This window comes from Aythya marila (assembly GCF_965140915.1).
Source record: "Aythya marila genome assembly, chromosome: 3".
In the NCBI taxonomy this organism is placed as follows: domain Eukaryota; kingdom Metazoa; phylum Chordata; class Aves; order Anseriformes; family Anatidae; genus Aythya; species Aythya marila.
The window spans coordinates 35168613-35193203 of NC_139044.1; the positions used below are offsets into that span (position 1 = coordinate 35168613).

Below are 24591 nucleotides of genomic sequence, written 5' to 3' on the forward strand. Positions count from 1 at the left end.
CGACCCCCTCCTGAGCAGGCCATGTGCATTGATTAAAAAGAAATAAAAACACCTTGAAATACCAGCCTCAGAGAAGTGGAAATGAAAACGCCTCCAGCTGCTGGGGTTCAGCTAGAGTTCTCTGGAGTAGGTTTGCAACAGCTATGGTTTACCAGCCATCGGCTAAGTGTTACTGTCCATGCCTTTGCTGCATCTGGGACATCCCAGAAGGATGTGCTCCTAGGCATCCTCGGCAAGCCTTGGGGGAAATAGCAGGCTATAAAGATGAATGCAAGAAACTTGTGTTTAAATACCCCTCCCAGTCTGGCTGGCCAAGAGCCTTCTGCACGCAGTTGTGTTGCTTATGGCTGAGTGTCCTGGGTGTGTCTGTCAAAGCTTGCTTGCTGGCTGGAAAATCCTGTTAAAGCCATTTTACCAGAGCAAGGGCCCATTTGCACTCTCGGGTCCAGCAGCTCTGAAATGCCTGCATGGCATCTGTTGCATAAGCCGATTGTAGCCCTGTTGCCCTGAATCAGCAGGGAGAGCTCTTGGGCTCCCGGTCTGAGCAAGATCTTACTGTGATGGCCTTCCTCTGACGTACCTAAAATCTGCTAGATGGAACAAATGGTGTTAAAATTACCCTGGCTACTGGCTTTGTTGTGGATTTCCTCCCACCGCATGCTGCTGCTGCTGGGACAATACGGTGGCAGAGCTGACGGGATGCTGTGCTTTTAAGGAAATTAGGTCAGGAGCACCCATCTTGGGTGCATTAGGAGTTGGCAGCAGCACTCTGGGTGCCTCCTCAAAGCCAAAGGGGTGGCTAGACTGTGCCTAATCGCAGAGGTATGAGTGAGCTCTGGCAACAGTCTTTTTAGCAATTGGGTTTGAAATTGGCATCTGTGGCTTGGAAAAAGTTTTATGTAGCATCCTCTTGTCATGCAGGCAAGGATGCTTGAAGAGGTTTTGCTCTGCCCCTTCCTGTGTAAGAAGACAAGCATATCTTGTCCTTCGTATCCCCACAGCCCTCGGGAGGAGTGTTCTGTGCAAAAATGTGATAGGTTTTGTGTGTTCAGGTTTAGTTTATGAATTCACTGCGGGGCCTGGGGGCTGCTGGCCTCCCCTTGGGTGAGCTGGTGGCTTCCCTTTCTTGAGGGCTGCCAGGGTAGGGAGGATTTTCCACAGCCATGGTTCTGCCTGCTCCTCCTCATGGCTGCTCTGTGAACTGCCTGGTTAAGCCATCTCCTCTCCTCCTCAGCCCGTGGCTCCCACTGATACCACAGGTCTGGAGAGATTTATTTATTTATTTGTTCTAAACCCTCTTGAGGGGCCAGGCGAGCTCTGCCCGTGTTCCCTACAAGGTGGGGCTCACGGCAGCCCTAGCAGCAGCCTGTGTTTCCACTGAACCCAATTAAGATTCAGTCTTGGCAGGATGGAGCCTTCTGAGTTGCCAGCTGCAATAGGAGAGAAGAGGCTTCAAGGGCAGCAGAAACGATTCCCTCCCCTCAGCTCCGCTTATTTCTTGGATCTGGGCTGAGGATGGCCCCAGGAGCTGATCTGCAGAAGCCAAATGAGCCGCACAGAGCTAAAACGTTTCCATTCAGCGTCAGGCCCTGGGTGGGGAAGCACAGAGGCTGTGGGTGGCAGCCGGGGAGGTGGCTGGAGGGGAGGGAGGATGCAGCCCCACGCGCTACCCCGGGACAGCAGCAATTCCAGCTCAGCTGCAACTTTGCACATGGGGAGACTCTCAAGTGCTGGAATGACCCCATTAATTAAACAGGCTGTTCTTTAAGGACTTGGAAAGCAGTGGTAGTGGGAAGTCAGAGCTGAAACCCTTCTCCCTCTGGAGCAGATGCTACCTGGTAGCAGGCTGTGCAGCTCCGCTGCTGGCGATGGAGCTGTGCCATGACTTGTACCAGCTGCTAACTGGCCTAAGGCACTAGTAACGGAGCAGCTGTGTATCTGCTGGCACATGTTTTTTCCAAGCATAATATTAACACAACTTTACAGTTGCCCGGCTGTTTTGCTGTCTTCCCCTCTTCCTCCCCTGCCTCCTGTCACTTGGGCACGCTTTGCAGCCAAGCTGCCCTTCACAGTGGAACCAGAAACCTTGCTTTTGCTGGCCTTGCCTCTTTTCAGTTGTGTGCCCTGGAAGTGTCATGGGTATAGAGGAGAGAAGTTTGAGACTAAGTCTGTGTGGGAACAGCTTAGAAGGATGGAGATCTTCTGGTTTCGCGCAGGCTGTCCAGAATTTGAGGATAAACTCTGCCCTCTTCTGCTGAGGCTATTAAAGAAGCAATGGTATCTGTAACAGTTGTTGCTTGGGGAAACCCAAGTCAGCCATGCAAGGTGAAGCTTGGCAGCAGCAAGATGGAGCAGAAGTTGTGTGCGTGGCACTGGGGAGAGCCACAGCCATTAGGCAGCTTGCCTGGTGACGGCCCTGCCCTTGCAGTTGGGCTGTGAAAGTGGAGCTGAGCAATACTCGGTTTGTCGCACAGCTCTGCTCCGAGTGAGTGTCCAAGGGCATCCAGCCCTTCCAGTAAACTTGTACTCAGCCCCGCTTAACCACTACAATTTTGGGTACTGTCTCCTCATCAAAGGAGCAAGTAGGATGAGTTCAAAATTAGAAGTGCTAAACCCAAGGCTTTCTAAACCCAGCCATGGCAGCACGGAGGGAGAGGAAGGTAGAGCTGGCTGGATTTGTGTCTCAGCTATTGCTGCATAGGCTTCTTGTGACCACAGTGAAAATGTGCTCTTATTATGACAGCCTGCACTGAGCTCACCCAAAGCCTTTCAGGCCCAGCTTGTGAAAAAGGGTTAAGCCACTCCACCCTGTGCCTTTCCAGGGAGTGTGCCAGATGTGTCAGGAGTTGCCATCATCAGATCACTTGATTTTGAGACACATTTTGAGACTTCATGCTAAAGCATCAAGAAAAAAAAAAAACAAAAACAAAAAACCCCACAATTGCTTAGCCCACTGCACCCAGCAACTCCTGTTTTCACCTTTGCTGAAATGCTAAGCTGGTCTTGGAACAAGTCTGTAATAAATGGAGGGAAGTAAACTGTTTCTATTTAACTAATTAGCAGTCCTAGGTCCTGGCCAAAGCACACACACGAAGTTACAGGCGTTTTTAAGCTGTAACACGCCTGCATAAGTGTTGCTGAGGCAGCCAGGAGCCACAAACGAGCTACAGGCCAAGGAGGGGGTGGGATGTGGGACCAGATTCTGTTCAGTCAAAGCCTGTGTAAAGCTGAGTAACTTTAGGGACTTAGGAAGAATTACTGCAGGTCACCAGTGGTTTAAAATAGCTAAAAGTTTGTCCCCATTTTTAGTGTTCAGCTGTTGTTATTTTTAGGGTATGGTTTGAGTGGTTCCTGTTCTGGAAAAGGAGGTCCCTTTCTAAGGTATTTCAGGCCATGCCTTACTTCTATTCCCTGCTCTTCTTCCCCCAGCACTTTTCTGAAAGCACTGCTCCCTTTGACACAGTTCATGGCTTCATGAATACTTAGTGACCAGCTTCTGCTGGCTTCCCTTTTAGTCTCTGCATCCAGTTTTTTCCAGGGCAGTCTAAGGGTGGGGTGGCTAGCCTCAGGATGTGGCCACGAAGGAAGATGCAGGCTGCATTGGCAGGGAACTGACAATAAAACACAAATGGGAAATTAGCTGGGACAAGTGAGACCTTTCTGGAGGAAATGACAAATGGTGCCTTGTAAGGGCTGCCACGATCAGCAACACTTTGTGTTCCAGTTGGGTTTGGTGTGTATGGTGGTAGCGGTGCTGCTGCTGCTCTTAGGGCATCTTCCAGGAGAAGGATGTGGTGGGCTAATGCTTTACTCTGTTTCTTCTGCTTAAATTGACAAAAATTCACTTCCAAATTAGGAAGTGTCCCCTAGAAAGGGGGGTATAGAGCTTTGTGCTATGGTTCCAGGATCTGCAGCATTTTGGGGCCGTTTCAGTCTGTGGTTCCTCAGGCTAAGAGTCAGAGTGCTTGAGGTACCAGTTTCTTACGTGACTGCAGCACAAAGCAGTGCTACATTATGTGTCCACTGGCTCAGAACAGGCAAGTGGGAGAAGCTGGGTTAAAGATAAGAAATGAAAAATTATGATGCTAAATCTACAGGATTACTCAGTTTAAGAAGGGCCAAATAGAGCTGAGTTTCATTCAACAACAACAATGAAATTGCAAGAGATCAGTCAAGATAACTTACTACTGTAGGGAAGCTACTAATTGCTGACTAATCATGGCAACATAAAGCCTGTTTTGGTGCTCACCCTCAGTTAAATATTTATAGAAGCTTATGGATTAAAACATAAAGGTTTATTTGAATGAATGAAAAGCGCATTCAAAATCACATGGAACAACTAGTATTTATTAAAAACAGTGGACACAAAAAAAAGCAAGCCTCCAAAAAGTATTCATCAACATCTTACACCATAGCCCACCCAGAACCACCGAAACATACAGTGCTACCAGCTTGTTTCTCTTGCAAAATATTCTGTTGACTTATGCTGGCTTCATTATCTATAAATGTGCATAGTTTCAAGACTTTATACTACAAACATGAGCATAAAATGGCACCAAAGTCTGTTCGTCTGAAGCTTCCACTCACTCTCAACCTAAGAAAATGTAGTGATGTGTGCGTAAGTAGTGGGATGTGCATGGCAGTCATGCGTGTGCTTTGTAGGGCCTCAAGTCCTTTGTGTGAGCTTTACAGCATGACAGCAAACTTCTCAGAAGCCGAAGAATCATGCCCCAAAGTCTCATTTTATCACTACTGAGTTGCCTAGTTTCCTTTTAGCTCTGAAAACTAGCTGGAGGCTGGGTGAAGGCAGGGAGGGCAGGGTGCGTTGTGCGTGGTGGGGGTTAGTGCAGTGCCTGTGTGAGGCAGTACCTTAGCAGGTTCCAGACGTGCTTCCTTTTCCAGAGGCTTTGCTTCTGTGCCAAATGAGGGAAGCTGTTGTGCACAGCAGCTCCACTGATGAGCGCTGTCGCTGCAGGGTGAGCTGAAATGCTTGGTGCAGTCAGGCTGTGTGTCCTGCAGGGGAAGCCTCCACAGTGCCGCAAGAAGGTAGGTGTGTGCTGCAGAAGGTGGCACCTCCCAGAAGGTGGCATGGTGTCTTGGCTGTAGGCAGCCTAAAGTTCTTCGCTCAGCTTCCTCACACAACCTGGGAGCTGTGTGTTCCTCGATGCAGTCATAGGAAAGGTGAAGTGCTCTTTCTTCCAGTTACTGCTTTGTAGTCTCCTTTGTTAGCTAAAGCCACTCTGGGTTTCTTGCTCCTTTGTAACCTAGAAGGCAACTGGCTTTTTTGTTGTTCTTCAGTTGTGCTTCAGCTAGCAGAGATACCTGGCAATCTCCTCAAAAGCAAGCATGGTTTAGCCTCTTTGGGAGCGAGGACCTGCAGCTTCTTGCCTGGCTTGATGCCACACAGAGAGATAATTCACTATATATCTCCTGTACAATGTTAAGTTGACTTACTATTGATTTACAGACAGATCAGTGACATTGATGGAATCAGGACTACAATACTGAATGTAGGCATACAAATGGTTACGGAGTTGGGCACCTCTCTTATCAGGCTTCCCAGAGTCTCTCCTCCTTTTCTGAGCTTGCTCAGCAGCTGCTGTGTGTGCCTTACCTCAGTAACAATGGTAAAAAATCAATCTGCTCTGGACAAAGCTCCTTCTGTGTTAACCACTGTATGAGACTTGTAGTGCACAAGCAAATACATTTGTAATGTAACCTATTGCCTCCTTAGCTTAAACCTATGCTTACTTTAAGCAAGCAGGGTGTGCGTGACTGGTATGTGCTTTCCTGATGCTCACATTTTAATCTTATTGCATGAGAAGCAACTACTTGCCAAGTTTAAGACACTTTTCCAGTAACCTCTTTAACTTAGAGTTGTCTTTGACTCTGTATTGAAAGGGAAAATCCTGAATCATATGGGAGCTCACATTAGCCATAAACACTAGAAAACACATAAAACAAGGTTGAAAACATCCTCCCCTTTAGTGCATTTAAATTAGTGTTTAAAAAAGGATCAATCTATATCAACAAAACAATGTTAATTAATATCTAGGATAGTCAATTATCAAAACTATATAGAGCTACTTGATAATCCCCCCCTCAGCTACTTAACATGGGGCCACTTAAATGCTCAAAGGTCAGAAGATTTCATGAAATCAAGTTAAAAAATCGTGCAGGAAAACTCTCCAGGTGGGGCAACAGCACCTCTCCTGTTCTTCCAAGCAAGTTGCTACTGGTCTTAGTCTCGGCTGTCAGGACCACGCAGCTTGCTGGCTGCTAGGAGCTGTGTTGTAGGAAGGAAAAAGTGGAACCTTCTGGGGCTTGGTGTGACAGTTTAGTCTAAAGTTAGGGCGAGCTGACACCTACTTCCATGCTTGATATAATTAAGCCCTTAAGAGTGCAGACACAGTGCCTCAATGTATTTGAGTGCTAAGGTCAGAACACTGCAATACGCTTCCAAAATTGCATAACTTACCTTTCAGATCAGCAAAATAATTCTAACACCAGCAACCCTCTGTTTTAGATCATTTCACAGCATTTACGGCAGAGAGCTGGGCAGCTGCCCTCTTTTTTTCTTTCAAAGCTGACAGGTGGGTGTTTCCCAATTGTGGGCAAGGGAAGCAATACCAATTCAAAGGGATGGGAGCTGCCTCTCTGACCCTAGCTGTTCCTCAGCTTTAATCTCTGCTGTGTGGTAGGGTCCCAGAGCTGTTTTCTTCTTACTATCACTCTCTAAATGCAACTGGCGGGGATGGAGGCACAGACAGACAGAAAGAACTCTGAAATCCTAATCCTTGACTTAAAAATAGTTGTCAAATAACAGTACTTTCAGCACTTCCTTCATTTCCAGAGCTCACAGTTGCATGGTGTGATGACAGCAGCTGTGAATATTTCACAGCATGAAGAAAAAAAACCCTCTGTGGTATAACTAGGAAGCTTTGTTCAAGCTCATGGTGAGGACACTGAAATGGAACTACTGGCTGAGTGGAGAAGTCTGTCCTCTAAAAAACACACATCCTCAACAGCTGGGGTAAGTGGCTCCTCTGTTCACTCAGCAGTAAGCTGACAGAGTTGTGTGCTATACCTACTGAGATCTCCAAACCTACCACAGCTGAGTGGCGCAGATAATGTGAGCAGCTGTGTGTGAGCAGTGGTTACCTGGAGGGCTGGAGGTATCTGGATATGCTCTATGCCCTTGAGAAGTCTCCCCTCTGCCCACCTGTTTTACTGAGCAACTTCACCTCCTCGATCACGATGTCGTGAGTAACTGCTTTGCACATGTCATACACAGTCAGGGCAGCCAGGCTGGCAGCTGTCAGAGCTTCCATCTCCACACCTGTTTTCCCCCAGGTCTGGCAGGAGCAGTGGATCACCACTGCGCACCGGGCCTCGTCCAGGCTCAGAGACACCTCCACGTGACTGAGAGGGATGTTGTGACACAATGGGATCAACTGGCTGGTCAGTTTGGCTCCCTGAATCCCTGCAATCTGGGCTACTGCCAGCACATCCCCTTTCTTCATTTGGTTCTGCCTCACCATCCCAAATGCCTTCTCACCCAGGCGGACAACAGCACCAGCAACAGCCCTTCTTCTGGAATCCGGCTTCCCTCCGACATCCACCATGGTGGCCCGTCCTTCCTCATCAGTGTGAGTCAAATTATCCGAGGCACGAGGGACGTCGGAGCAAGATGCTGAATCCCTGGTACAGAATTCAGATCCTGGACTTGCCTCTTTGAGCTGACAGTCCACAGAAACTTGGCCAACAGGAGAAGCCTCAAGGCACTTCGTGTCAAATGTGGAGCTCGGGTCCTCCTGGAAGACACAGAAGCCTCTCAGCTGGGTTTGTAGAATTCTTGTCCTTATGTAGCACTGTTGCTCTGGGTGAGATACTGGCAGGATAAGCTGTCCTGGAAGTTTATTTTTCAGTAATGCTTTTTCCATTTGTTTGGATAAACTTGCTCTCAAAGTTGGCCAGTGGCTAGATGTGTGGCCCCACTGTTTTGAATTTGGGGGATACTGCAGGGCATCTTGGCGTAGTGGGAATGACAGCAATACAGGCTCTGAAAAAGAGAAAAGAAAAAAAAAAAGAGGGTGTGTTACTAACCAGGAAGCAAAGCAAAGCTAAGTCTACAATAGCTGAGAACCCTGTCAGAGCACTGCTTGGGACTTCCTGCATTACAAAAACTTGAAGAAGCCTGCAACCATCCACTCTTCTCTTCTGTCTTACCAGTGTGCCAGAATTTGCTGTTTTGTTAACATAAACGCCAGCACTTAAAACACCTATTTCATGGTCCCTGACAAGAGGAAATAACTTGCTTTCAAAAAGCATAAACACTTCCTGAGAAATAACAGCGAAGAAAGCTTAGAAGAATGCAGTCCTAAAGATAAGCAAGTCACAGTATCTCATTTGAGGCTCTCCCAGTTCCAGTTGTCTTGTGAAAGCTTGGCATTGTAAGTACAAAACTCTAGCCCTCAAGTTCTCGGTTCCTCCTTTCCAAACACCTTCTCCCAGCACAGGCACATACTTTTTACTGCTTCATTATGCAGAGAAGGGTCATGGCAGTGCTTGAGGACAGCAGGGACCAGAAGCACCATCTGTAACTGCACCAACTACGGCTCACGGGGTGGCTCTGTGATGAGAACCTTCCTTATTACTGCCAGCTCTTACCGCATTAATGACAGCTGAAGTTTAAGCACTGGAAAAATCACACTCCCCTCATTGACAGATTTTAAATCTACTTAGAGCTACATTCCAAGTTGAGCTGGCATAGCTCCCAGCTGGCAGAGAGGTTGTAAGCCCTCCTGCCCTTTTCACCATTTAATCCCTTGGTTTTGGCATCTGCACAGGGATTAATGCCAAGCGTCAAGACAGAAGAAGTCTTTCACATGAAAGAAGTGATCTGTAAAAGAAGCACAGAGAAAGCAGTCTAGAGGTAAGTGGCTAAACCCTAGTTTCTCAGCCTCACTGAGAACCAGCCTTCTCTTCTGGAGTTCCTGTTCTCTCTGCTCTACTGTGAGGAACTTGGAGTACCTTGCTGAGCTACCTCTACTGCCCAGACCTACAGCTGGACTGTCCATATTGCAATAACAACGTAGGTAACACACTGGCTGTATTCCTCACCTTTTTGTTTCAAAAAAACAAATCTCTTCCTTGTTAGTCCCAGACACTGCCATAACAAGAGACTGATGCACTTAAATCCTTCTCAACCAGAATACCTTCCAACTGTTGATCTGAAAATGCCAATTGCTGAAGTTTAATCAATCATTTCATATAGATTATTGCTGTGATTAAAGTGTATATAAATTCAGGCATGGGCACTTTCAGGTCCACAGCTGGTGGCCTATCCACCACAATTAAGATTCTTGTAAGTTAAGTGGTAATGTATTTACCCTCAGAAGGAATGGGTTAAGTAAACAAGAATGTTTTGAATGCAACATCGCTCTGCTGTAGAAGAACAGAAAATTGTGCTTATTGTTCTTTTCTTTCCCTTTATATACAGCAGAGGTTAATCTGAATATTCCTTTAAAAAGCCAGGAACTCAAAGTACTCTGTTCTTCTGTTTTCCATGATTAGCTTCAAAGCTAAACCTCTGCAGAGTACCTTGTCTCCAAGAAAAGCTGGACTGTGGAGGCAGGTAAGTACCTAGTTCCATAGGCTAAGCACAAAGCCATGGGAACAGGGAGGACAGAAGTAATGTTTGCTCGAGTAGGAAGTAAAAATAGAGCAATAGAGAGCAATGCATGCAAGACATTTGTTTTTCCTAACAACCTACCTTTTCTTTGTCTTATTTATCTTCATCTTCACATCTTGCTCATATAAATAAAAAATGGATAATTATTTTCTACAGCAGTAGAAATAGTTTCAGTTGCATTATACAACTGTATGTATCTGACACACTGCCTGTTGTTGTAGCCTACTAATGCACATGGAAGTTAAGCGTGTTAGATTCCAGCTAGCACTGTGTCAAGGGTGGGAAAAAAAGAAGCCAGGAGATACTTAAAGATGAACTTTCCATAACTGAAGTGAACCTGGGAGAAGAACAACCTGCTGAAAGGACTAGTTCAGTGAAGGGAAATATGATACAAACCACATTACAGCAAAGAACCAGCCAATTGCAGTGTAGGGAAGAGATCAGCTTTGGCTTACTGGGATTAGCAAAACCAGTGATTTCCACAGTGTTCATTAAGTTTCTTTAAATGAATTCCATATTCTCTCCACTGACTACTTGCACGCCAGCATTATTTGAAGCTTGTAAATAATTCAAAACACCATTAGGAAATCTCCTACTGATTCCCCATGTGGCACAGTAAGAGAGTCTCTACTCATCTCCAGTTATGGACTCTGCACCACTGATGCAGAGACTGCCAGCAGTTAGTCTCAGAGGGACATGGAACAGCTGGGGAGGACCTGGACAGGCTCTTTCCTACTGTATGTTAGACAAAGTCAGAATATTTTTCAAAAGGCAATTACGTAGGTCTGATCTGTACATACCCAAACATTGCTATGAATGTTAATTTTGGAGTGTATTTTCTCAAAACTTTTTTTTTCCCAAAAGCATCTTGTAAAATTATGTAGGTTCCAGTACACTGTCAGAAATGTAAGGTAGTATTTTCCATCATCTTTAAAAAAATACAGATTTTCTTTTTGCAACAAGTGAGTACACACTTTAAGCAATAGTTCTTTCCCCTTTTCCTGGAAGAATGTATTTTGCAATAAAGGCAACAGAAGTAAAAGCAGTAGGGTCTTGCTTTAAAAGACAACAGTTAGTATATCTCCCGTAGCAAAGCAGAGACATGCCAATTAATGCACGTTACCCTTCCCAGTACACTAACTCGTTTTAAAGGCTGTATTTTTAGCTGCATAGTAGCTAACCTGCTCCACAGCATCAATGGGAGAATGAGAGTTTGGGCTTGATATTTAATGTTTCTCTCTCTCCCACCTTTGCTGCATTTTTTTCCTTTCACAGATAAAAAACCACCAGAACAATGTCCAATACATCTCACAGAGCTAGCTCTCACAAACATTTAAGTTGTCTGAAAATGACAGGTATTTGCAAAGATAGATATAGTACAAAATGGAGAAAAGTAGGTACAGAAGAGGCAGAAACACAGTAAAAGGTATTTGCTAAAATTGTAAGAGCATCCTCTTTAGTGCTACTTCAGTCATGGACAGAGCTTCAAGCAGAAGGGACCGTTAGCAAACATCTTTGCTGGACCTAACAAGGAAAAAAAGCTCTTTCCCCCAGGACTGGTGACATAGCAGATACTACAGTTTAAAAAGTTACACTCTAAGCCCTTTAAACGTTAGGAGGCCATTTAAAAAGAAAGAAAATGCAGTTTCTGAATTCCAAAGTAAAGAAGCAGGGAGATAAGAACTTGCATTTTTGTCATGTCCCTGCTTCTATATAATGTGATCAAAGTTGAATTTCTTAATTCAGAAACAAAAATAAGCCCTGCATCCTTTATGTTCATATTACAGTTTGGTAAATTTCATAAAGCTCACCTCAAACTGCCCTATTAATTATTATATTATTGTTGTTAAGTACAAAGGAAGCAGACAGGAAAGAGGAAGCTATTTCCCTTTGGAAAAAGTAATACACTTTCAAAACTAGAGAACACACAATCTGTGCTGTCAGTCAGAAGATCATATAAGGCTTGGTAGAGACACAAAACCTTTCCTTCTTTTCAACTTCAGCTTAATTTTAACCATAACTGCATTTTAAGAAACCCATTTCTCTGCCTAAACCTAAAGCAGAACTGTACAAGAATTAAAAGCCCAATCCGCTCTGCTCCCCCAAAGACATAAACCAAACAAAATCATGGTATGTTTATTACGTACTGATTTGTCACCCACCAATCAGGATCATTGGACGGTTTTTCATCTGGGAAATGTTAAACATGCCTAGAAATAAAATAAGGAACACATAAAAATCCTAGCTTTTTAGGGTTTAATTCATGCATCTGGTTTATATATTTAGGTTTCTGCTCTTCACAGTGCAACCTGCACGCTAGGAAAACCAAAGCTAAATAAAGATGAAGGGAACTAGGGGAGGAAGAATCGAGCATGATATTTAAAAACATTGCTGCCACAGTCTCCAAGCATCCAGCTACTATGTATCTATTGTACTGTAGAACCTTTTCAGAAAACATTTTTCACAATCTGAATTACAGTCCATCTAGTACAGAATTCAAACAACTCAGGACTACCTTATTTCTTAACCAGTTAATTATATGAGTTCTAGAGGTAAGCTATTAACAGTGTTCCTGGTCAAAGAGGTCTAATCACAAAAGGCCTCAAGGATAATACTGGGATTAACACAAGTCAGAGGAAGAAAGTGCCAGATAAATGTTGTTGATGGCCAAAAAGCCTTTACCAGATGGGAGAACACTCCCCCCTCTCCTTCTCAAATCAGAAATGCAAAAAGGAATGGTCTGAATGGAAAGGAATCAATCACACACACCTTTATAAGGTACTATTTAATCTGGGTAAGAGCAACACATTTTGCAAGAAAATCTATACTCAAGCTTACAAACTTCTTTTAAATTTGTTTGACATATAACTACAAAAAAGCAAAAACACCTGTTATTAACCTGGCAGAACGTGCAAGAGACAAAAAGGGCCAAAGCAATTTTATTTTATTTTTTTTTTAAGTGTCATTACCTTATACAGAGCACTAGAGTAGCTACACAGTTCTGTATACTCAAAAAAGGAGTCTCCACTTCTAGAAAGTAGTTGAACTGACAACTCAGTTTAACTTCAGTACTTATTTTACAGAATGCTAGTGTTTGGAAAAGAGGGATCTGGTGCAACTCCATCAATTTCTGCTTAGCTTTATGCTTTGCTGTTGTGATCATTAGCAGTGGTATTTGCACCTCTTTGAAGAAAAAAATCAGTCTGAAAGACTGCTAGACAGTCTGGGTTCCAGGTCTTGTGGAGGGTTAGGAAATTCAAAACTGGCACCCAAATTTTGGAGTAACTGTACAACTGGGAAAGGACCAACTTTCTAGCAGAAAATGCTCTTTTATCAGATGGGAACATTCTTTAAGTAATGCAGCCCCATTCAAGAACCTTTTCCTTCCCTCCTTCTACTGTTGAGTCATTGCATCCCACTGCAGTAGGACACTTTTTGCCCTGGTCACTGCCATTATTTCTCCAATCCAGCAAACCTACCAGCATGCTGTTTCTTTTTCCTGCTCACTGCTGCTCCAATTATTTCAACCAACTCTTCCTGCGAGGCACCCGACCGTAGGTGATCTCTCAAGGACACTTCTGAACTCCCAAAAAGGCACACCTGCAGCCAACCCAAGGAAACAAAAGAGAAGTGAGAAAGATTAAAATAAGCAGTCCTGCAACACACAAGGTTTAGGTCAATGATAAGAGAGATTTCTGTGAGGTAGCAGTCTCCGTTCAGCTGCATGGCTGCAACCTAGGACAACACTCTCTTATTGCACAGACTCCTACAGTTGTCAGGCTCTGAAGGTGACACCATAACACTGTTCTAAAGGTTGGCGTCCTGGCTGGTAAGCAAGCAAAGACAATCAGAGCAGCTCTCCATGGTCAGCTTAAAGGGAAGGCACATCCCAGTGATTATTTGTGGCTAAGGACAGAATGAGCTGAAACAAAACACACATTTCACTATTAGTAGGATTAAGTATAACTGCCACTTGACAACATTAAGCAGTGGTTTACTAGGCTACCAAATAATTAATTCAATTCCAGTAGGATCAATGCAGTGAGATTAGGAAGGTTTATGCTAGCAAGTCAGTACAGTACTCTGCTAACATTGTGAAGTAATGCTGTGAAACTACTTGTCCCTTTCACTACTCTGATACTGGGGAAAGAAGCCATGGGTACATGATAGACAGCTGACTAATGAAGCCAACAACCACGTCCTTTCTTGGATTCAGATTTTAGATGCTGAGAGATTTCTGAACACATGTCCATACTGATCCTAATGATAAACCATGAGTCACTCTGGGGATTCAGTTTTTAATTACAGCAGTAGTTTTAAAGCAGAACAATATAAATGTGTCTTCTGTAACTTTTAAGATGTGACTGCATCATCAAAACCTTGTGTCGTTACCCTCTGTGGAGCACTAGAAAAGCAACTACGCATTTTTGCTCAGTAATTGGTCTTGAATCAACAGATCATACCCTCAAAGAGGTGGAAGGCATAAAACTAAAAAGGACAATTTACCTGGAAATTTAAATGGGAATTATGAATCCCTTAACATCACTCACCTGTTGCTTGTCTCTTTTTGGGGGTGAAGCAGTCTAGTAATAGTTTTTTGAGCTCATCACCTGAGACAAATCATTTATTTTAAGGAAGTGGGACAGAGAAGCGTATATTTCATGTGTAAACCCTTCCACAAAGTCTCACCGAAGTGAACTAGTAAGTTAAAAACCGTGGCAGAAAACTGAAACAGTAACCTACATAGAAGCATGGCTACGTTTTACATGCTTGACTGCATAAGCCTGACTTCCTCAGAAAGGAAAATCTACTGACACAACCCTATCTAAAACAGGAAGTGAGCTTTTATTAAATTTAGTTCTTTTTCTCCTTTAACCGAGTAGATACCATGCTGGAAAATGCCGATATTATGCATCAGAACACTTCTTTGACTATCAACTCTCATAGTCTGGCTCCAGTTTATAGGATAGCTACTCTTTTCTTTCCCCTGCTCTCTCTCCAGACCTCATCAGTCTGCTTTACCATACAAACCTCAATTCATCATCCTTCTAGTTCTACTTTTAGGGCTCTGTTGTTCTCTATCATACAGCTAAGGTTCGGTTCTATTAATACTGCATGTCATCTTTTACAAGTATTTCTCAGTTACCTCAAAGTAAAGAGTTTTGAAGAGGTCTAGTCTATTAGAGAAAAAGCTTTATGGAGATTTTCTTTCTCTCTCTCCATGTCCACACACAGACAGCCTGAAAAGTTTACGTAACCTAAGCTCATTGGGCCTTCAGGCTGCCTCGGTCATATGACATTAGACAGCAGCACAGCTGTTGTCAATATCAGGTGACAATGTGTAAGTGCCAATTTTTAATTGAAAACTTTAATTTTTCCCCAGAAACTGCCAGTTTTAACGTGGCAGGAAACGGTTATCCCTCCCCTTTCTACAGCCGCTGAGCAAATGTACAGCCTGCTCTTGAATGAGAAGAGTTCCAAGATGATGTTTGGTGAAACAGGACAGGATCCTTGGGGAACAAAAAATCCAAGCCCTAACAGCTGCTTGGATCTTTACTCTTCTCTCTTAAGCGGGAAATCATCTGCTTGTCACATGTTTAAGATGATTTTGAATCAAAGATTTAAATAAATGTTTATATTTACTGGCCTTGAAACCGATGTTTTACAACTGAAGTTAGCTATGTTAGCAAAACAGAGAAACCAAAAAACATGATGTAACAGTTCCCTAACAGCCCAGGAAACTTGAACAGGAACAAATACTGCAACAAATCGAAGGACAGATAAGCTGGAGTTCGGAAGGAAAGATGCTTAATTATTACCAGCTACCTTACATCCCAGCTACTTTTCAGGGGAAAATTTCAACATCAGTTAAGCTTCATGAAAGCAAAAAGAGAACCATGTTTCACCACCAACCTTCAGGTTCCCATCTGCTGTTATCCTCAGCCTATTGCAGGATCCACAGAAGTGCTCTGACATGGAGGTAATGAAGCTGATTTGTCCCTGGAAATGTGGCACTTTATAACTCTAAAGAAATGCAGGGGAGAAAAAAAAAAAAGAAGTTTATATTAGACTCCTCATTTTTAAAAGCTCCGTGTGCCCAAAGACCAGAAGACACTTCATTGGTTCTAAGGTCACGCAAGACAAAAAACTGAAGTCAGTTTTGTCAGGTGTTCCAGCCTATTCTACCCTTTCCTTTCTCCTGGAAATTCACGAACTTGTTACATTTGCTCTTGTAGTTATCAACTGGTAGGTGATGCTAAAATGGATTTTCTTACTCAGACGAGACACAGATTCACACAGGCTAGAAATTCCCAATGTGACACTGCACACTCCAAAGCAATGTTATTTCACTGAACAACTGGTTCATCAGGCTTATTAATGTTTATTCAGACACACAAACTTGGACTGCCAGAAGTTTCAAAAGCTGTGAATACAGGATATAATCCTGCCATTCTTTATATGGGTCCAAGGCATCTAATGAACTCATTGTGTTTCTACAGGTAAAGATTATGACCAGTGTTTTAAGTAAGAGCCAAACCACATGCAGGCACTCATCCCACCAAAATCCCACAATTACTACACTCTAACTTTAAAAAAAATTAGAAACAAAACAAAACAGCTTTGCTTGTCACATACAAATACTGAACTTGTCAGAATTAAGTAATGTGGGGCAGGAAGAGGGGAAAGAGTAGGAGTGTATTTCATATGTTCTGTCTATCCCCACCTTGGCTGTACTGGAAGCTTCACAGGGCAATTTCTCCAATTCAGGCCATCGCTGTTTAATTGTATCAAGCATTTCTTTGTAGCTCACCATCTTCTTGAAGTTCCACTTATTGCCTAGAATTAACAAAACCAGCACTACTTTAGATTGTGGATTTTATTTTAATTAGAAAAGAACCACCTTTACATTTCTCCACAACTCTCAGTTTTCCCTGTAGGCATCCCAGTCCCAAGTAATCCTGCTACTAATCCTTCTCCAACAAAGCCAGGGAAGATGCATAAACTGTAAAAGACACAACATAAAACTTAAGGCAATTCCTAATCCCCCAAAGGAGCTCATCAAAACTTCTGGAGACAAGCCCAAGAAGTAAATAGCCCCAAGCGAATTCACATATACCCACAGCACACCACATGCCACAAAGAATCTCAGAGGATTGTTTACCATCAAAGGGCATGTATTCTATGAACCGCACATCCAGGGGAAGATCCTTTGTGAACTCCACAAAGCCCAGCAGTTCATCCTCATTGAAGCCTCGCATAACCACACAGTTTACCTGCAGGAAAAGCAGACACCTGAAATTAGTGAGCAGAACATGACTTCCTTACATTTTACAGAAGGTTTTGTAGTCCTTGCAGAACACAAAGTAGATGGAAAGAACAATTTATTTTAAAAGAAAAGAGAGAAGTTGGAAGGACTGAAATGGTACAGACAATTGTTTCTGTCAAACTCACCTTTAATTTTTTACATCCAATCTAACAATTTTTGCCATGCTAGTTAAAGCTACATAACACAGAGACTGTCTTAGCCATCTAATGCATGACAGTTTTGCTGTCTAAAATGACAGCTTCATTCCCTAGACCCACATTGTACAGCTTCTGTAAAAGCACTGTCAGGGGAGCTTCTATAGCACTCTTTTCGGCAGACCACAGGAAAATGCCCCAGACCAAGATAAATTCACAGAGCACTCTGCACTCATAGGCTGCAGGACAGCTAGCTATGCCTCCCTCCAAAGGGAGATTAAAACTGAGCTTTTTTTCGCTATCCTCATGAATAGTCATAAAATCATGAAGGCTGGAAAAGACCTCCAAGATCATAAAGAGCCTCAGGTCCTCTCCTCTTTATCTTATCTCCTTTATCTCTTCCCTGTTAGCAAGGCAGACAAGTGTAGAATGCCATCAGTCTTACAATCTTGCAGGAAAAGCCTAAAACCCAGTTTCATTTTAAATGCTTTGCATAGCTCTATAGCCTATGCCACTTACACATATTTGATCTTAAAAAACACTGGTGAAACAGAGGGGAACTACAGCTGCAGAACTGCAAACAGCTGAGTTAAGTGAAGTTTCATGTTACAGCTAAGCAGCTCTACCTGCACCCCCAAAGCAGAACTCCCTTTGCCTGTTTCTCCGGCACTCATCAGAGTCTGCTGTGAGCAGCTGATGGAGATAAACTAGGAGAAAATTTATGTCTTTCTGCAGGGTTGTTTTCTGCCTGTTAACTCCCTTGGCAAAGTTCACAGCTGGGTCAGACAAGTGCCAACTCTACAGAGGGGGTAGGAGGAGGTAAGCACAGAGCAGGACCACCCTGGAGCCTGCAGCTAGGCAGTCAATGGGCTTTGTGGCAGCGTGAACCCATATCCTCAACTGCCTCAGGTAATATGAATTTCCCCATCGCCTCATGATGTGATCTTCAGACTTACCAAAAATTATTCAGAGAGGTGTAGGGGGGAACAAATTCCTCATCAGGTGAGCTGTAACTTTTATCACAAGTTACGGTAAAACAACAGTTCCAGAGTAAATAAACACTGCCTTTACCTTAACAGGACGGTAGCCAAGTTCAGTAGCTTTGTGGATTCCTTCCATTACCTTGTGAAAGCCTAAGATATAGAAGGGATAAGATCATTTTTCTTGTATAAAAACAGAACACAGAAGAAGGTAGAGGACAAAAGGATGACAAATAAAAAACAATCCAATTCAGAAGGTATTGTGTTAAAAGTACGATGAGCTGCAGAGAGACTTTCATGGAAACACTCTCCCTCCCCTAAAGGCTGCCAGTGTTACTATGGTCAAGTCAGTGAGATAATTTTTTTTGTTAACTAAGTATTTGTGTCAAAAATATTGGGATGCTTTTTTCCATCTTTGGACGTCCATATATCATTAACATATGACTCTCCAGTCCCCCATACTTAAGCTTTGCCTTGTATTGTGTCCTTCTTAAAGGGAGTGGCAAATGTTTGTGAATTGCCTCCAGATGCAATGAAGAAAGAATACTAAATTCATGTTTATTTGATAATAATAGCACATGTGTCTTTGCTAAAACAACAGAATCTCACTGGTCTGAATCAGATACTTACACTGTTGCTAAGTGAATTTAAAAGGATCTTTCTAAAAGTGCACGTGGGGAGAAGCAGAGTTAGGAACCAACAAAAGCCCCCCAGTTCCCCATTCATCCCTACCTACAGATGAAATTGGTTTCCCAAAGCTACTGACGATCCTTTAGAGTTCACAAGCAGTGTTTTACAGGATCATCATTTTATGACTACTTCGAACATGTGGATTTGATGACCACAATGTGTGGGGGGCATGGGTCAGAGCATTTAGGAAAGCAACTCAGTCGTCTTTTGGCCTTTGAAAACATATTAGATGTGTCAAGAGCTGCAGTGACTTCAAGGAATGAAGTGCCCAGACTCACACTACCCTTTAGCATGGTCTATACCTGTCAACTGCTCCCAGACACAGAGATAGAGTTAATTAAGAGCAAGCACTTTCTCCCCCTACATGCACCTCCTACACAGGAAAGAAAAAAAAAAAAAGAAAAAAAAGGAGGTATGTAATTTCACGATTCCAAAGGCCTTTAGGGAAACCTCTTAATCACCTCATTCAAACCACACCTTCTGTCAACTTTAAAGTTAAGACCTTTCATTGAGATATCACTTTTAGGTTTGACAGATTGCTCCTTCCCTGCCACACTCACCAGCTGGCAGAGAAACAAGGTGATAGTAGCAAGAATGAAATGGAAAGCTGCTAACCACTGGGTACATTTCTGGTGAGTGGATGTGCACAGCTGTTAGTATTGTGTTTGTGAACATCTCTCCTAACCAGTTATGTACTTGACTGAGCACCCTTCCTCTTTTACTCTCCAACCTCAGGTGACAAACCACTGCATGAGACTGAGCAACTCCTCCCACAGCTGTAGCCTCCAACAGCAAATAAGTTTACATATGCTAGCAAAGGGGCAGTATCTTTTCGGAGCTTGTGCTGATAATCCCTGTGCTGTTGTTATTCGTACCTTTTTCTGGGTAGGTCCATCAGCCTCCTTTCCCTATCTCTTATCTAGTGGAAACTCAGGTTCTCTGGTGAGAAGATCATAGCTTCAATAAAAATAGCTCACTTCATAATCTGTGTGTGCGTGATACTTAATGTGTTCCAGATCAGAACAAAAAGGAGAGACGTGCAGGTTTCACTTAACTGCTTCCTGGTTGGTAAAGATATCAAGCATGGACACGGGAAAACAGAAGACACTAATCACTTTATGAACAGGTCACAATGCTACTCCTGGATGCAAAAAGAGGTGAAGAGCACGGAGGGGACATTAAAGTAACTAACGCAAACAACTGTTTTAAGTTATAACTTCTCACCCTTCTCCATCACCTAGTTGTTTTGCATGCACCCAGGAAGTCTGCAGCACTGGTGACAGCTTTCCTTCCAATTAAACAAGTTTGTGCACTGAATATGGCATGAGAAATGACACCTTGCTGTAAACGCATCCCGGAGCCATGAATGGGATCAAAAAGCTCTGCAACAGCTCAGAAAATCTTATGTGCAACTTCAGGATTGCAGAAAGGTGAAACTGAAATCAACTAAAAAGGACAGAAAGCAATCACTAGCAAGCATCAAAAACCCCAAACAAGTAGGCACGTAAAGGTATGGAAGAAGACTACAGCTTGCAATGCATCCAAATTAATGTTCTAACCAGTTCAGTCTCTTACCTCTTACTACTCTAGCACAAGAATGCTGTTTATAACAGCTGTCAAAAACCTCTACCAAAAAAAACACTATTTTGATTAACAACCATTACGAGCTTGTTTCCACTAAAAGATTTAGGGAGCAGGGTAATTATTTAAAATAAAAAATTGATAGAGTAATAAGTAAATTTGTAACTGCATTTCATATTTTAAAGTTAACTGTTTTCTATTTTTATTTTTGGAAAGCTGTTAGGAGTTTATCTGTATTGCCATAAAGTACTTGATGAAGCTTCCCTTCTAGATCAAAATCCTTATGTGTTAATGGAATTGCAAACAGAATAAATCTGAAATATTTCAAAACTTGAGAGCAAAAATGAGTACTAGATGTCATTGTGTCAGAAAAGATTGTCCAGACACAGAAAAAGTTCTCAACATTTTGTTTCACAGTTCAACATTACAACCTACCCCGTGCTCCAGCCAATACAAATTTTCAGTATTTTCATCTTTTCAAATTTCTTCTGAACCATAACCTTAGCCAACTTTAGCACAGTTACAGTGCTTGCAAGCAGTATTCTGCAGAGATTCTTCACCACATCCAGAATTATCCCATGTGGGACAACACCTCCCAACATTTCATCCTTGCAAGAACAAAGGTTTCGAGACAATGCTTAATGATCTACTTACAGTAACATATCATCTCATTTTCTTTGTACTGAACAAAAAGAGGGGACAGACAGCGAAGCAGGTTAGACTGGCTTCGTGCAATGCCAAATACTTTTAATTTATTCATCCCTTGGAATGTAGTAGATAGGGAATAGAAGAAATCTTATGGTCCTCCAACTTGCTTTCACTCATCAGTGATCTCTCTGATCACCTCACAGCTGTTCTCTATACCCCAACCATTTGGGAATAAAAGCAGGTGTAATGCAGGTAATCTGCATTAAAGATACAAAATCAAAACCTTAGAACGAGTTTCCAGAGGAGCAGAAAAAATTATTTCAAGTTTCTTGAGTTCCTGGGTAGCTCCACTTAGACGACACCTTTGCCTTCCACAGAAATTACCAGACTGTTGGAGTCTATGACCAGGAATCCCTCTCACCTTAATACAGCTATATCCTGAAGCCTCTGGAACTGTCACACGAGACAGGGTAGCACAGTACGGCAGACGCTTTATTCTCTGCTCATTCCATACTTGGAAATCTCCTATTAAATAAAAACCCTCAAAAACAATTAAAAATATTTTTACATAATTTCAGCCCTTAACAAAAGGAAAAAAAAAATATATAAAACCAGTCAGCAATGCTATTTTTTACCCGATTTTGATTAAAAAAAAAAAAAAGTATCTAGAATCTATTTTCCTCTTTAAAAAATACTGACTCAGAAGTTTCCCTGTTCATTCTCTATGCTATTTATGAGAGCATTTTCATTCTATGTGGTTAGAGTCTTTTTATCTTTAAAGAGGAGAAGAAGTATTTGCCACTGCAGTAGCAATGAGGGTCCTGTTTCCAGTGAATGTCACAAATCAGGTAACATTCAAATGCAGAGGGCAGAGGAAAAGAGCACAGTCAACACCTGCTTGTGATTATATACTCCCAGATATTTCTCTGCATGCCAATTATGCCATGACACAATCACATTAATAAAACAGCCTAAGCTGGAAGGATACCGTTCCAGTCAGATTTGTGACAGCAACAGATTTCTGCACCGTGAAGTAGAAACCTGAAGAAGCGCTCCCAGAGAGACTGTAGACAAGAACCCCTTTCTACACCTGTCAGCAGAAATTCAATTTGATAGTGGAGTGATTCTGTGAAATGTTGAAATTACTTTTCACAGCATCCCAGATTTGTTCAGCTCTTGCCACATACACTTAGCTTAGGTTATTGCACCATCTAGTGGCTACCTGGAAGTTTTGTCTGAATTACCAGGTCACAGACTGACAAAGTTGTATTACTACACAGAAACAGAATGATACAAGACTATCAGTTTTAGGCTGGAAAGAAGCTCAAACATTTATGACTGAACTTCGTGAGGAACTTTAGGATTCATTAAACAAGAACGGGTAACACTGGACATATCTAAGCATTTTTGAAACTGTGTCTGGAATTACTAGCTCAATCAGAGAGAAGTTACAAAGCTAGCAGCCTTCCTCAAATGAATGCAGGCGCAGTTTATTTTTAGTCCTATTAAAATGTAGCGCTGTAGGGAACACCACTAATCACAAATGAAACCACAGCTAGCACATCCCAATCATAACTTTCAGAAACTGCTGCTATTTGTGACAAAGGAATTAATTTTTGTGGCATATTAGTCCTTGGCTGCTACAGTGGGAAAACCTGATCTTTGAACAATGTTAGAGAACAGTGACATGAGACCAGCACAAGATTTGCAGAGTCCTCTTGACTTCCATTACTAACTGTTACTCAGCCAGTTACTGGCAGCTGTAGGCACAGTCCCACTGCCTGTTGGTGAGCTGAGTCTCTCCGCCTCTCCCAGCTCTGACTGAAGAGGCTCTGCCTCTCTAAGGGCTGTAGAAAGAAAGTCACCATCAAAATTGCTCATGGAGGTTGTTTTCCCTAGCCTCAAAATGGTAGTAACTCATCTCTCTCCCAGAACAACTGAGTGTGAAAGACAAACCAAGCAACTCACAACGGTACTATAAGTGTTAACAACATTGCCTTAGGTGATAAGCCTATACCTTTCCTCCGGACAACGAATTCATATTTAGCTGGGACCAAAGTATCCAGGCTAATGTTAACGGCATTCACGCCTGCCTCCTTCAGTCGGGGCAGCAGTCTGGCTAAGTTGATCCCGTTGGTTGTGATGGCAATGGTTTTCAGCCCTTCTAGCTTGTTCAGTTGACCTAGAAAAACAAAACATGAAGAAAAATAACAGGAACACTTTAGAAAAAGTATTAATTCAACTGTAAGATACACGGGAAAAATCCAGAAGATTTAAGAAACAAAAGAATTCACTGAGGGTGTGTGGAAACCAAGGACACCAGCATTTCAGCCTTCGTCCAGCTGTACTGGTTTTAAGAGATCCATTTTAACACAAACCCATTTCAGAAGGTATAAATGACAGCAGTTTGTTGTAAGCAAAACTGGTTATAAAGAACTTTGAAAATGCATGCTAATTTTGTTTTGTTTCTTAAACACCTACTTTAGTGTTAGAAGGCCTCTGATCTCCTTTTCCACCTTTTCCTCAATCTAGCCTTGCAAACTGAATTCTGTGCCCTGTAATAATAATAATAGTAAGCCATCCCTTTTACACCTGGCACCTGCAACTAGCTGCATTTATGTAGCAACATTTATCCTGTTATGCTTCAGAAAAGCCAGTCCTAACCTAGAGGCAGCTGCCAGCAGTAGTGACTTCAAATTGCCAAAAGAAATAGCATCTATACCCCCAACCAGAGAAAAAAAAGGCCAGCATATCAGACTGTTACAGACTATCTGATGCAACATCCAGTGGACAAAAGCACTTGCACTTGACAACTGAAATCTTTCCATTACGCACTGAGGCACGCCAGCCAACTGAAGAGGGCTAATGCAAGACACTCAAAACAAAATAAAACCACAAAAGAAACAGTTAACAGCATGAGATTAAAAAATAGCTGCCTCCTCATAAGATAGATGAGGAAATCCTCAGCATATCCGATTTCCAGAAGGCAGCCTTTCAAACCCCAGTTATCAGTACAAGAACTAATAGGAAAAAAAAAGTCCTAAACCTCATAAACCACTCACAAAAGCATAACCAAAGCAGTCATTTTCTTTTCTTATTTTCCCTCCTCCTTCCTTCTCTCATAGCGCCAACTCTAATTACATGAAAAATATTTTAAGAACCCTTATTCTTGGGGCAGCTTTAGTTACAACACAAATATTTCACAGTCCCTTCTTCACTGCCTATTTTACCTCTATTTGTTCATGTGGATAAGGGTTTTACTTCTGCTTTATTTCATTTTCCAGCTGCTCTTGAAAACATTCAGCCTAAGCTCAGCCCAGAACTCTGGAACGGGACAAACAGGATAACACCAAGGATGCTGAAGCATACATCAGCAGCATTTTGCATCATGATTAAGAGCCCTGTAAAGATATCTAGAACCTAATATCGTAACAGAAGAGCAGTCTTTACTGAGAACTGATTTTTTTCTGGCATGCTTCTACTCACCTCACAAAATCCTCCCTATTGACCAAGAATAACCTTCTCCTGGTAGATAAG

General features: G+C 42.5%; 1 protein-coding gene across 5 annotated transcripts in view; it reads right to left on the minus strand.

Moving 5' to 3' along the window:
* Positions 1 to 4326: 4326 nt before the first annotated feature.
* MOCS1 (molybdenum cofactor synthesis 1) overlaps positions 4327 to 24591 on the minus strand; it is a 32189-nt gene continuing 11924 nt past the window's right edge. For 3 of the 5 annotated variants that reach the window (XM_082757495.1, XM_082757493.1, XM_082757496.1), the window contains exons 4-11: positions 23072 to 23236; positions 18227 to 18288; positions 16857 to 16968; positions 16419 to 16531; positions 15608 to 15718; positions 13174 to 13294; positions 11857 to 11904; positions 4327 to 8062 (exon numbers count right to left, since the gene is read on the minus strand). In XM_082757495.1, coding sequence (XP_082613621.1) covers positions 7191 to 8062; positions 11857 to 11904; positions 13174 to 13294; positions 15608 to 15718; positions 16419 to 16531; positions 16857 to 16968; positions 18227 to 18288; positions 23072 to 23236 — 1604 coding nt within the window. In that variant the 3' untranslated portion in view covers positions 4327 to 7190. Of the gene's footprint in view, positions 8063 to 11841; positions 11905 to 13173; positions 13295 to 15607; positions 15719 to 16418; positions 16532 to 16856; positions 16969 to 18226; positions 18289 to 23071; positions 23237 to 24591 lie in introns of all 5 variants that reach the window. The other 2 variants (XM_082757497.1, XM_082757494.1) reach the window with 2 other exon arrangements.